At 35.6% G+C, this 14642-nt stretch overlaps 2 protein-coding genes across 6 annotated transcripts in view; one reads left to right on the top strand and one right to left on the bottom strand.

Annotated features, from left to right (window-relative positions):
* Nucleotides 1-1074, top strand: part of LOC138710307 (mitochondrial amidoxime-reducing component 1-like) — a 69888-nt gene extending 68814 nt beyond the window's left edge. For all 3 annotated transcript variants that reach the window (XM_069841112.1, XM_069841111.1, XM_069841110.1), the window contains one exon: nt 15-1074. In XM_069841112.1, the coding sequence (XP_069697213.1) occupies nt 15-144 (130 nt within the window). In that variant the 3' untranslated portion in view covers nt 145-1074. The remainder of the gene's footprint in view (nt 1-14) is intronic.
* Nucleotides 1075-1662: 588 nt separating this feature from the next.
* The window catches only part of LOC138710303 (oocyte zinc finger protein XlCOF22-like), a 71692-nt gene continuing 58712 nt past the window's right edge, over nt 1663-14642 (bottom strand). For all 3 annotated transcript variants that reach the window (XM_069841101.1, XM_069841100.1, XM_069841099.1), the window contains 2 exons: nt 7344-7426; nt 1663-3761 (listed from right to left, as the gene is read on the bottom strand). In XM_069841101.1, the coding sequence (XP_069697202.1) occupies nt 2831-3761; nt 7344-7426 (1014 nt within the window). In that variant the 3' untranslated portion in view covers nt 1663-2830. The remainder of the gene's footprint in view (nt 3762-7343; nt 7427-14642) is intronic.

Raw genomic sequence — 14642 nt, 5'->3', positions numbered from 1 at the left:
AATCTTATTTAAAGGTATCGCATGGTGACCAAACCAGGAGCAAGAGATGTGGAAGGAGTTGATCCTATAATGGGAGTATATTTGGGTCTTCGAATACCTGGATTAGTGAAAGATGGAGATCCAATATATGTTGGATATGACTAGCGGGAAAGATAACGAAAACTATGATCGCATTATATAAAGGCAGTGATCTTTACATGTGTTTTATGTACCTGGGTACATTTTATTTATTTCTTTTGTTGAAATAATAGAGAAAATCAATAGGAACTGCGTAGAAATAGTCATGAAAGTTATTTAAAAAATGATAGGGCTGTAATAGCATGATAAAAGACTTGTTTCAATTTTATCATCTGAAAAGTAAAAGACGGACCACCAGTACAAATTTTTTAATTATCAGTATCAGTTAGTGTATTCCTAGGTAGTACAAGATGAACTTCTTTTTGTCTGTTACAAGACCTCCGTGACTATTACGTGCTTGAATTAGTGAAACTTTTGCCTTTCATAAGTAGAACTGTAGGCTATGTTCATGAAGTCTTTACAATAAGTACCTGAGCCTTAATGTGAGAGACAATTGTGTACAGACTTACAATTAATACATCAGTGAACTGATTTGTATATATTTATGAAGTTACGCTAATACTGCATTGAAACGAGTCACATATGCGAATATGGTATGAGATATAAAAAAGAAGTTCTTTATCGACAGTTGGAACATTTACACGACGCATTTCAGACTATGAAGGAAGTTTAATTTGAACTGTAGCTTCTTGTAATTATATTCCATACTAGACATTGACATTACAAAATAAGACCGGCTGCCTACTATTGTGTGATTATGTGAATGAACTCTTAAAGGCAGTTGGCTGGTATATTTACTACTTGTGACACGGATCCTATTCCAGTATCAGGATTTTTGTAGTAATGAAAGTGGGAGTCAGAATGATCAAAATAATTATTTTGTAATGCAATATATTATCATAATTACAACACATGTTTAATAGTAAAACAACTGTATTATTAATATTATTTGTTATAATATTTGATAATAAAAATAAATATGAGAAATTTAATCAATATATATATACTTAATCATTGATTACCTGTAGGCCTACGTGATTAATTTATTTAGAATATTTTATTTTGTTCTCCTGTAAAACTTCCTTTCACGACTCTAGGTCACTTTTCGCGCAATGGGTCACATATGTTGTTCCACTATCCACTCCTCTCTTACAGTTATCATTATTTCCACATTCCATTACTTGCTCTTACTAGGCTACGCCACTCTTCTCTTAAGTTCTACTGAGTTTTTTTTAACGCATTCCTTTCAGGTAAGATTCTCTCTAGTTCTTAAATAAGTAATTCACTAGTTACGCGAAAGATCACTTGCCAGACGTGTTGTGCAACGGAAAGAACGTTATCTTTGAGAACTGGCTATCTCCTTGCCAGAATGTAGTGTTGGTCCCTTAGGTTTGACTCACCCTATACATAGAAGTCTGTTGCTAGTAGCCAGAGTTGAAGTTATATCTTACAATATAACATCAAAGGCAAAAGAAAACCAGTAAAACCAATTAAAAGATGGCGTCAACAGCTGTAAGAGTCGGAACAGCCCAAATGTGGCCTAACAATCTATGATGTAATTACTAACAGTAAATAACACGTGTATTTTATAATAATGTAAAGACTGTATACTATATTGTGGAACAACAAATACAGCTGCATACTTCAAAAGAATTATTTGTAGCACGTAAATCGTAACTACATGCTTAAGTGGAATATTGGTTCTTCATCTATGTACGTTTTCATACGCCCAACTGACACTCAAACAGGAGAGGATCTACAACTATGGAGTAAAGATTAGCACATCTAACTGTGAAACGAACGGTCTGAGTTCAAACCTTGATTGGGACAAGCTACCTGGTTGAGACTTTTCCGGAGTTTTTCCTCAAGTAAGTGATGGGTAACTTTCGGCTCTGAACTCTGGACGGTATACCAAATTATGTCAAACTGTAAGAAAAATTCAAATGTATGTAGGCTACCAGTGTAGAGACCGTTTAAAATTATACCAAATCCGCAGAATTATACCAAATGTGGCAACACTGACTTTTCAGTGTTACCGATATAATAGAAAAATACTACTAACATGTTACTTCAATGGTTAGAGTGGTTTATTTAACGACGTTGTATCAACTACTAGGTTATTTAGCGTCGAAGAATGGTAAGCTAATCTCCTGCCATGCCACTATATGTGTGGTTAACGATTTAGAATGAAGACGTGTTATATTACAGTTCAAAGCTTTCTTGCTCGTCTGCTTGCTAGCATACCTACTCACAAATATGGAATATTATTTTTTTCAGAGATGTCGTATTTCAGTGTTTTCTCCCTTTAAGCTCGAGTAAATATCTTCAGAGATTTAGTGAACGAAAGAAACATTTTTCACAGACCTCGCCTTTAAAACACTTATCGCTTGTAAGGAGGTGTGGCATCGTTTTGAATGTTGAGGTGGAAAAGATTTCCTAAAAATTGTATTTGAAAGATTTCTACTGTCTGTTTGAAAACATCCATTTTCGGAAGTGGGAAGGCGACGAAGTCATTTGATATACATCGGAATTGAACAGTTTTTTGCATATAAGTGTGTTTAAATGCGACAGGCTCATGTCAGTAGATTTACTGGCATGTAAAAGAACTCTGCGGGACAAAATTCCGGCACACAAGCAACGCTGATGAAACTTCTGCAGTTGCGAGCGTCGTTAAATAAACCACAATTTCAATTCACCAATAATCTGAAATATAAGACTTTTTAGATGAACCGATTTCGAGCTGTTCTCACATTTACATGGCCTCGTAGCTGTGATTAAGAACATGTCTTTTGAGAGAGCAAGACTGAGAGTAATTCTTTCCACACAGGTCACATTTGAACGGCTTCTCGCCAGTATGCAGACGCTTATGTCTCTTTAAATGTTCCGATTGAGAGAAACTCCTTCCACAAACATCACACTTGAAAGGTTTCTCGCCAGTATGCTGACGCTTATGCCTCCTAAGATGTTCTGATTGCGAGAAGGCCTTTCCACAAACATCACATTTATAAGGCATCTCACCCGTGTGCATAAATACATGTCTCCTAAGACTAGTCCGATGCAAGTAACGCATTCCACACACGTAGCACTGGAAGGGCTCCTCGCCAGTATGTAGACGTTTGTGACTTTTAAGATATCTGGATTCTGCAAAGTTCTTACCACACACATCGCATTTGAACGGTGTTTTCAAATTTCCCGCATGCGAGAAGCCTTGTCCGCAAAAATCGTTTTTATATGGCCTCTCGCCTGCGTTTTTAAATGCATCTCTTTTGAGATTGGTCGGATGCGAGGAACACTGTCCAGACACATCACACTCACCAGTACGCTGTCGCTCTGATTGCGAGGTCTTTCCACAAACGTCTGTATGGTTCAGTGCAGAGTACGAAAAACATAATCCACACACATTGCATTTCAACGGTTTTTCGCCATTATGCCGACATTTGTGACTCTCATGATAGCTCGACTGCGCTAAGTTCACATCGCACTTCAATGACCTCCCGCCACTATGAGACTGGGACGTCGCTATGGAACACTTGCAAGTACAAGGCTGCGTCTTCAAGCTGTCTTCATTTGTATACAATGTGCTGCAGTCAGTAGACTCCTCGGCAGTAGCCTTGTCTGATGCTGAAGTTTTGGGTGTCTGTGTTCTGCTGAAGCGCTCTTCATGGTGATTGGTAGCTGCAATGCTATTAGAAGGATATCAACAGCAGTAAAGTCGCAGAAAATAAGAATCTAAATTAAGGTTACAATGCCTAGGAATCTCATTTAAGCACAATACTTTAATCAGCATAATTGAGAGTTGTGTATTTTTTGTTATATTATTTCAGCTGATGGCTTCATTGCTAACATAGCTGAGCATTGGATAGTAACATCTGTTGTACTATAAAAAGGAACTTCAATACTCATCTAGGCCTACACCTTCCCCTTTACATTCCTAGTTTACCGAGAAAATTCGTCACCAGGAACCTGCATTCATTCTATACAGTGTCCAATCCATTATTTGTGACTTTGTAAAACGAACAATTAAACCTGTTGTTGTTTCCTAATGCCAGGCATTTGACAATGAAGTCATTTGACCTCTTGCACTCCAATATTTTTCAAAGATATTATCATGACCAGCCCCTGAAACACAGATTTTGAGGTGTTCCGAATCCATTTCTTGGTTTGAGTTGCACAATGGGCAGTTAGGGGACTGATATATTCCACTTCTATGCAGGTGTTTGGCCAAACAATCATGGCCTGTTGCCAATCTAAATGCAGCTACAGACGATTTTCGTGGTAAATCGGGAATTAACTGTGGATTTTGATGCAAGAGAGTTCCATTTTTTCCCTTGGGATTGTGTTATCAAATTTTGTTTGTTGAAATCTAAGTATGTAGATTTAATAAATCTTTTCACAGAGTAATATGTAGATTTAGTAACAGGTCTGTAAGTAGCAGTGCTGTCCTTCTTTGCTAAAGCATCCAAATTCTCGTTTCCCAGGATTCCACAATGGGATGGTATCCATTGGAATACAATTCTTTTATTGAGTGATATTAATTGAGAGAGCATTTTAGTTATTTCTGCTGTTTGAGATGAAGGTGTGTGTTTAGAGATGATTGATAGAATAGCTGCTTTGGAGTCTGACAATATAACTGCATTCCTAAATTTATTGATGTGGCATAGAAGATTCCTGAGACATTCCCTTATTGCAATGATTTCACCATCAAAACTTGTTGTTCTATATCCAAGAGATCTATAAAGTGAGAAGAGACAGCATGTAACACCTGCACCGGCACCTTGTTCTCTGGAGAGCAAGAATCCGTCAGTGTATAAATGAAGCCAGTTTTGTGGAGGGTATCTAATATTAATTGTCTCTAAAGACAATTGTTTCAGTATTTCAGTGTTTGCTTCTGATTTCAGTATTTCAGTGTTTGCTTCTGATTTCAGTATTTCTTATGTTAAATTTAGATTATATTCTATATTTAATAGAGTTAAAGGGTTTGGTTTAATTTGTAAGTTTTCTTTTAAATTTGGGATATTGATATTCTGTTTTAATTCTTGAACAATGGATATGAAACTTTTTTGAGTTTTCAATCTACAGAGAGGACTCCATTTTTCACAATTAAACCTAAATTTCCATACAGACACTGGTTGGGAAAAGTCGATGGTAAACGGACTCTGGTCAACCATGTTTGTTTACAACTGCATGGTTACCATGGTAGCAAGGCACCAACGTAAACTTGGGGTTACCAACATTCACAAAGTAAGTGAAATAAGAATACATGGGAGGTACACCCACTTTGTGACCTCTCTGTACTAATAACTAATAGGCTTATAAATGTATCGTGTCTTGCAGGTTAATGTGAACAACTGCGAACTTAGTTAATGACACCGAAAAAGAAGTCATACTCAACGCATACTTGTTATATGTATAGGGAGGCAATGTAGGCTGGAGCTGCATTCAATAAAGGGAACAGATAACCCGAAAGTTGCACTGAAGTGAGCGATGGGTGAATGACAATTGGAAGAAAGTTTATGAGGACATCAAGACAAAATAAAAATTAAATCACCAGAAAAACTGTTCCAAGAAAGAAAAAACCTCAATGTGGCCAACAGCAGAAAACAGCAAAGGAGGAATTCTGTGTTGCCAACAGAGAGAACAGAAGATACTAGAATATGTGACCCGTGAAACCATCAGCAAATACCAACAGAGTGCTGATGTAAAACCTTTCCATGTTATTCCAAAGACTATGAAGACTGTCTTACACAATAAAGATCAATAATGGTTTTGTAATTACCTACAAGAGTGGGACGAAGATGACTTCATGTATCTCACGCCAACTGATGAGCTTTTTCATCTGCACAGTCCGTGCACAATGCTGTCAATACGATTTTGTGCAATCTATCAGTGACATTGAAACACATGAACCCTACTAAGAAATGTCAAAGAAACCTGAATGCATCGGGCTAGTTCTCTGTTTCACTGCTAAGAAAAAATCTAGTCAGCCATGGGATGGAGAAGGTATTCAGAGAACTAATCTTTTCCCATTTCAAAGAGATCCAACACACAAACTGTGATGATTTCTTCATGACAAGTCTCCATGTTTCAAAACCAATATAACTCAGAAAGTGCTGCAACAGAGTGACATGGAATTTTTTTCCGAAATGATCAATGGCCCGGGAGTTCTCGACCTCATTGTAGCAGAATGTTTTGGAGCAATTCTGAAGGACGCAGGTGAAATATTGATGATTACAAAACGAGGTGATCATCGATATTCACGTCATAGCTTCTTGATCCATTTGAAAGAAGTGATGAATGACATGGAATTTGCAACGAATTTGTTCGAAAGTCTGTTGAAGTCTTATCTGAAAGGATTAAATGCAGGACACTAGGCAAACGGTGGTCATATTACTTACTAATATGTAAACATTTACTAACAATGCTTGCAGTTCCTGCATTTCGTATTTTTTTCTGCAGAACACTAGAAAATACTTATTTGCCAGTCCATAAAAACACTGTGTAATCACAAAAGACATTAACAATGTCCAGTTCCTTAAGATAGATAGCCATACAAAATGCACAATACTACAAAAACACTGAGGCAATGATGAATCGACCTAAAAAAATAAAAGACCACGAAGAGAAAGAGATATTTGACTATGAAATCAGTGAACTGTCAGTTTCCGACTTCAATATAGATGTGGCATATGTGACAACAGAAATAAAATGGGTGAAAATGGTAGTGGTGATGATGACACGGGCGTTCCAAGTGCAATGACAGTTGGTACAAGGAAAAATATGACAGAGAAGAGAGGAATAGCAGAAATGGGTTTGGTAAGGAAATTAATATTACTAAAGAAAAGCATGATACAGACCCTAGTCACCAACCTGAAGGACCATACCTCGACCAGAAGTATACAGAGAGTATATTCCTGTAGGACTGAAGACATATGGTGCAGGAGGATCAAATGGGACTTGCGAAGTGACAAGGTCGCAAAAGATACGTGGTAAGACAAAGAAGATGATTTTAAAGAATTCAAGGAGAAAAGGTGGAGGCAGAAATTTAAGGATATATGAGATGGACATAATGTTTCAAATGCAATAATTATAATATACCAATCTTATGTAACTTTAACACCAAAATATATCGGGTCCTTGACATAAATGACAATCAGATTCATTCATGGACAGAAAATTTCGTACCGGTAACACACATCACGATTTTAAATCATATGTAGTCATTTTACTAAAGCAATGCCAAGTGAAGATTCGCAAACTATACTGACCTATTAGTAAAAACCTCATTCTCCTCTGCTGTTACTTCCAGCTGCACCTCCTCCTTCACAGTGTCCAAATCAAACCACTGCTCCTAAAAGTGGAGAGCACATAAAATAGAAAGACAGCACAGCTTTACTATAAAAAAAACAGTGCAATACTTTTGGATGACAGAAACCTAAAAAATCATATTTCAATCAAGTAGATTTTTAATTTAAGAAGAAAACTGTTGTAACAGATACTTCATAGCGCCATTCTGCTCCCTATACTATAAAAATTGAGCTAATTGCTGCAGATGGAGCCAAAAAATCTATAACTTGATGCAATTCTCCCACATCGTGACAACGTACAATATTTAACATCATGCCATGTTATTTGGAAAACATCTTTAAACTAAAGTAACTTGCTTTTCGATAGTCATTCTATGCTGATTCTTTATATCCTGGATCTAATGAGTGTTTAGAGCGGGTTATTCCATTCTTCAGTATAATTTGACAAAATTATAATATTAACTAATATACTCAATGATTTCTGTCAGGCAAAATTATGAAGAGGAACAATAACTTCACATAGCCTCATACATAAGGACAGTTATAACTGCGTAATCACAGTCTGCAGACTCACATCACAACTTCACTATAATTGTTTCTGTCGATGTAATTCCAAATTGTTACATGATACTTCTTATACCTTTAGTCTTCAGTGGATGACTGAGGTGCAGTCATTAAAATAAGGCTGTAATAGATCAAATTCGTATCGAACGTATTCCATAATTTAAGTGCTACATATATTCCTCCTTAACCTTCCGTCAGTTGCTACATTATAATGATACGAATCGGTCAGAATGATACATTTCGCTTTGGCCTAAAATAATAGCTATAGAATTTGTGATATATATATAATTTATTTTTATTATACAGTTTAATATGTTTATTTACTCTTCGTAATAAATATAATTATGTTGTTGTTATCCAATGCTGGGCTTTAGCAATGAAGCCATTAGCGCTCTTGCTCTCCAATATTTCTCTGTGGTGGATCCAACAGGTAGAACTTTACAGGTTTGAAGATATTCTGCAGTCATTTCTTCTTCTTTGTGGCATAGAGGACAATTAGGATTCGTGTAAATTCCTATTTTATGCAAGTCTTTGGCCAAATAATCATGTTCCGTAAGCAGTCTGAATTTTGCTACTGCAGTTTTACGTGGGATTTCTGGAATAATTTGTTTTTTTTTTTTATTAAAATGTTTCATTTTTTATCTTTGGCTTTGTTACATAGTGCTTGGTTTTGCTTGATTTTATATTTGTTTTTAATTAGTCTTTTCATGGATGTAAAAGGTAGGCTTTTATTTGTATTCTGAATTAAATTGGACCCTTTTCAGGCAAGAAAATCAGTAGTTTCATTTCTAGCAATTCAGCATTGTGCAGGTTTCCATTGCAATTGAATTCTTTTCTGTTGTTTTTGAAGTTGTTGAATCATTTTGTGACATTCTTTAATTTGGATTGACATCATTTTATATTAATTTATTGCGTATAATGCTGCTTTAGAATCAGAGAGAATGACAGCATTTTGAAATTTATCTATTCTGTATAGTAGGTGTTGGAGTGAGATATGAATAGCCATTATTTCCGCATCAAAATTTGTTGTATGGTATCCTGCTGGTTGATAAAATGAGAATAACATGCACGTAATTCCTGATCCTGAGTTGTTGTCGATAGTAGACCCATCTGTATAGATATGTAACCATTCTTCTGGTGGGTATCTATTGTTCACAGCTTCTAATGCTAGTGCTTTTAGTACAGGTTTGGAAGTTTCAGATTTTGTAACTGGTGCTTCTAAATCTAGTTGAATGTTAATTGGTTTGAAGGTTAGAAGGTTTTCTCCGGTTAAAATGTTTTCTTTAGATTTAGGGAGATTCAATTCTGTTTTTATTTCCGTGACTTTGGACAGGAAACTTGTTTGCATTTTCAACTTGGTTGATTGTAACAGTCTTTTTTCCCATTTTGTTGTTGTTAACCGCAGCATTTTTTCATGGTGTGTTAGTGCCTGCTCCTCTAGAGTTAGACATATTGGAGGGTTCTGCGTTAAGGCTTGCATTGCCGTGATTGGAGTTGATTTTGCTGCACCAGTTATTAGTTGCAGGGCCTGATTTTGGCATATTTCTAGTCGATTCAGGTTAGAATTATTTGCTGTAATTATTATCTCCGCATTGCAGAGAAGTATTGGCTTGATGAATGTTTTGTATGTGGTGTTCAAAGTCTGCCGATTACTACCCCACTTGACTCCAGCTAATCTCTTTAAAACTGAAAGTCTTTTCGTTGATTTGTTTACTACTGCTTCAATATGATTGCTACAAGATAATTTTGAATCAAAAATTGTCCCTAGATATTTCGTTTCATATGTTTAACTCAGGTTTGTTTTCTTGAACTGTAGATTTAGTTTAGGGATTTTTTTCAAGCTAAATATTTGAAATGTTTTATCAGTATTTATGGCCATCAAATTGTTGTCAGTCCACTTTTCTAATAGGATCAGAGCCTTTTCCATTGAAGCTTTGGATTTGACTATTTGTGGGGAAGATGTCTACATGACCATGTCGTCTGCAAAAAGAGCTGTCTTTATTTCTGCGCTTGATACAGCCGAGGGAAGATCGTTGCTGTAAATGTTAAACAAGGTTGTACTCAGTACTGCACCTTGCGGGAGGCCCATTTTTTTATTTGTCGGAATTTGGAAGTATTGTCATTGTATTTTGTAGCACAGAAATGCTGGGAAAGGAAGTGAGTGAACCAGTTTAACATGTTGTTTTGAATGCCTAGTTTTGTGAGTTTTTCGAATAGATTATACCTCCATCTGAATCATATGCTTTTTCAAAATCAATGAAAACTGATAGCGTATCTTGATTTTTGTTGAAAGATTTTTTGACATCTTGGGATAGCTGAATTGTATTTTCTTTTGTAGATAAGTGTTGTCTGAATCCTGTTTGTGCTGCTATTAGTATGTTATTACTTTCTAAGAACCAATTTAACCTCGCTGAAATCATACGTTCTGCTGTTTTTGCAACACTTGTTAAAGAAATTGGTGAGTAATTATTTATATCATCAGCTGTCTTGTCTTTTTCAGAATAGGGATAATTATTGCTTTTTTCCCACCCTGTAGGTACAGTAGAGGTCCATGATAGGTTGAATAATTTCAGTAGTGCATTTCTTCCCTTTTGTCCGAAATGTTTCAGAAATTCAACATGTATTTTATCTGGTCCAGGAGATTTGTTATCTTTTAACTCATGGATTGCAGAATTTAGTTCCCTTATGGTGAATTCCTTGCTGAATATATCATTTGTTTGTTCTTGACACTTCTTAAATTTTTTGAGATCTTTTTTAATCTGCCTTTGGTTCTTTTTAGCTTCAGGAGAAAGTTTATGTTGAGAGCTCTAATGCTTAGTAACGGCTTCGGCAATAGAGCTGCTGAAAGTAAGCGTTTTCCCATTAAATTTGAGTGGTTCTTTCCTTGTTTCTCCCTGACGTGTGATTTTACTTTCATATCTGTGTACTTTTTTTTGCATCTTTTCTATAATCAGCTTTATCAATAAATTCACTGAATGCATATATTTTTTTTTTTGGCTACATAGATTTCTTTTTTTAACTTCGCTGCCTTTCTTCGCCATTCTTGTGTATCTATTGGGTTGTTGGACAATTATGCTTTTTTTCTTGCTATGTCCCTTTCTTTTTTTAACTCTGATAGGTCTGCATTCCAAAAGGGTTTATAATTTTTAATTTTTCCTCTTGGGATCCAATTTTTTGCTGCTTCACGAATTATGTTTGAGATTGTATTATTGAGTTTATCTGTAGATACTTTGTACTGAATGGAGTATAATTTTTGTTCGGTTTCTTCTGTAAATTTTGCCCAATTAGCTTTTCTAAAATTCCAAGAGTTTTTGGTTTTGGTTTGCTATTATTTTGTTTGTCCTGATGTATTATGCATGCAATAACTGCTCTATGGTCTGATCCTAGTCTTCAATGATTTCACGTGTAGTCTTATCTTTCACATCTGATGATACTAACAGGAGGTCTGGGTTTGTACACTGGCCATTATAATGTAATTATGTAGGATAATCGTCGTTCCTGTAATTAAGTTCTAAAGTGTTTGAATTTAATAAATCTTCAATAGTTTTGCCACTAGCATTATAGTCTTTGTATTCCCATTTAGGTGAATGACCATTAAAATCGGCAATCAAAATTGTTTTTCGGTGTATATTTATTATATCAAGACAAGAGTTGTAACTAGGCGGATTGTATATTCTATATATGGTGTAATGTGAATTTCCTTTCCAGATTTCAATTTGGATAATTTTTACTTTATCTTCTTGTTGCATTTCCTTTATAACTTTAATCAATCTTCTTAATGTATTCAGCTGTTTGCTGACAACATAAAGTCCACTATAGTTCACTGTAGTCTATTCAGTTGTTCTTTTTCACGAGAAATGAGGGGTATTTTGATCGGTGTTCATTATAGATGCCTATTGCTAGTAGCCAGAGGTGGGGTGTAGTCAATATATACTGCAGGGCTGTGTTTTCTGCAACTGGTACTGATGATTTTAATTTACTTCTTTTGTGGTTTGTGGATGGACAGTATAGAAGAATGTGTTCCAGATCTTCATCGTGATTTATACAGATACACTCTCGTGGGTATTAACCTTGTCGTGGTGAGGGGGCTTAAACTTGTTGTTTAAGCTAACAAGTAACAAAGAGGTAGCCACATAAGCTGCATTACCACCAACACAGTCCCACTATATTTTTCACTGTTTATATTCATGGAGTCCCTCAGTGTAAAAGCCCTTCAATCAGGTCTCCGGGTAGGGACTGCACTGAGAGATGCCAAGAATCGTACTAAAGTACTTGTTTGGAACACCAAAAGTCACACCGTCCATTCAATCAGAGCCAAATTTAATATTTATAACTTTAAATTTTGATAAAATGTTTGTTCTGACACCTACAAGAATTCCACTAGCTACTTGACGTGATTTGGGAAGAAGATATATATATATATATATATATGTATTGAATCCAGAAATTTGAAAGTATTTCAGTTGATTTCTTGATACATTAGCTTCTTGTATGATAAATACATCTATCTCTTTTTCCTCTATGATTGTTTGTAGTTCGGCTTTTTTACTTTGTTTAAGTTCTCCTGCGTTCCATTGGAGAATTTTCAGGATGTTCTGTAAATGACGTCCTGCAGGTGTCCCCACCCGGAGATCCGAAAGGGGGACTATATTGTCTCCAGAAAACGTATCTGAAGGATTTGGCATTAGGTTAATTAGCATAATATAATATATAAGATAAATATAATTATTGATTTATGTATTGTTATTATTTATTTCATATCTGAAAAGTTCACGTCAAAATTCTCTGAACATGAATAATAGCATCAGTCGCAATGCATCAAAATGATACATGGACTCTCAGAAAGTGTGTCATATACATATTTTAGTGTTTGCAATGTTCTTTTTACCACTGATTTATTATTTATTTTCAAAATATTAAGTACAACTGTAAATAGATTGCACAATAAGATAAGATTCACCACATAACTTTCATTACTGGTACCAATTTTGTTCTAAAACTTGAGACAAATATTCAGAAATAATAAAAAAAAAAAAAAAATAGAAACTACTACTACTAATAAATAAAGAATAAACACAGAAGTAAAGTGTAGCCCATTCAGAGAAACATGAAATATTTCAATTTTATGCTGTTCATTATATTATCAGTCAACATTCAAGCAATCTTCTTTTACTTGAAGTCCAGGATAACAATCTGTACAGACTGTGGCTGTATGACCGCCACAGATACATTGTTCACAATTCTTGGAAATGGTCTTAGTTAGCCTTGTCCTCCAAGACGTGTGACATGGGACACAGAGCCGCTGTTTTGCAGATGAAGTGGAATTTTTTTCTCTCATAGCTGGCTCGGCTTCCTCAGCAAGTTATTGTTCACATCAAGTACTTCATCAATTCCACTCACCTCAGAATCAGAATTACCCATCCTTTCTTCTCCTGGCTCAACATCTGCATCTGTGTAATCTTCAGCTTGAAAATCTTCTTTTAGTGCGAGATTTTCATTATCTACATTGTTATCATAGATTAAATTTAGGAAAGCTTTTAAATCACCTGGAACTTCTAAATTATACACTTGCCTCTGGTTCAGTTACACTCTATGTCGCAATGTATCAATCTGATCAGTGGCGAAGCTACATTCATGCAACTGGGTATTCTAAAATTCATACCTTATATTTTTTTTGTAGATAAACTCCAGTCGGCGTGTTTTTCGCTCTGCAAAGATGTCGATGATGCGTTCTTTGAAGATGTCGTCTCTGGAAAGACTGTTTAACAAGCCCTTCTCAATAGCCAGAGTACTCAAATTGGTCAGTCTAGAATCTGACATGGAGTTCCTTAAAAATATCTTAACTCTCTTCAATGCACTCATACTTCGTTCACTCGACGCAGTAGATACAGGGAAGGTGAGAATCAGTCTTATGAGCCGCACTGTTTCTTGATAGATTTTTTCTAAGCCATTGTTCAAAAAATATTTCAGCAACAAACCTGCAGGCAAATGCTTTGATTGGTCAGAATAAACGTTTGTGAGTTCATTTTGAAGCTGTTCACTGTCAAAGTATGGATACTTTTTTACCAATGCACTCAACTTAAGTAACGGAAACACTGATCTATAAGCAGGGAACTGTTTTTCATCGAGTAATTCAACAAAATTAAAGTTTTTAAGATCTTCAAATCTCGATTCCATCTGTGTCACTATGGTATCAATTATTTCAAAAGCTAGGACTTGTAGTCTCATAAATGATCCTGATCCTGCCTCATTGTTCAGCATCTTAGCATCTTTGATGCACTCCTCAACAGTTTCCTGATTTCTAAGAGATTTTACATTCGTTATAGCATATTTTACTTCATGATTGCAAATGCTGATATTTGATGTATACTTTATTTGCAACACACTGTATAAGTGGTCAATGTAAACAAATATTTTCTGATAAAAACACAACAAGAAAATGAAGGTTGGATCTTCTAATCTTCTTAACAAACCAACAGCGCCATTATAGGAATCTCCATCCCAGTCTTCATCATTGTCAATAATATGAGACATCGCTCTTCTTAGTTCCTGAAAGTGAGCAGTTATAGTTGCTGTAGCTCTAGAGTGATAATTCCAGCGCGTAGTGCTTGCTTGAGGGAGTTTGAAACCTGCCTCTCTTAAAAGCATAGATCTTTTTGAAGATTTACTGAAAAATGTGTGAAAGGCTGTCAAATC

This window comes from Periplaneta americana, chromosome 12, assembly GCF_040183065.1.
Source record: "Periplaneta americana isolate PAMFEO1 chromosome 12, P.americana_PAMFEO1_priV1, whole genome shotgun sequence".
NCBI lineage: Eukaryota > Metazoa > Arthropoda > Insecta > Blattodea > Blattidae > Periplaneta > Periplaneta americana.
This window is presented reverse-complemented; position numbering and strand designations above follow the sequence as displayed.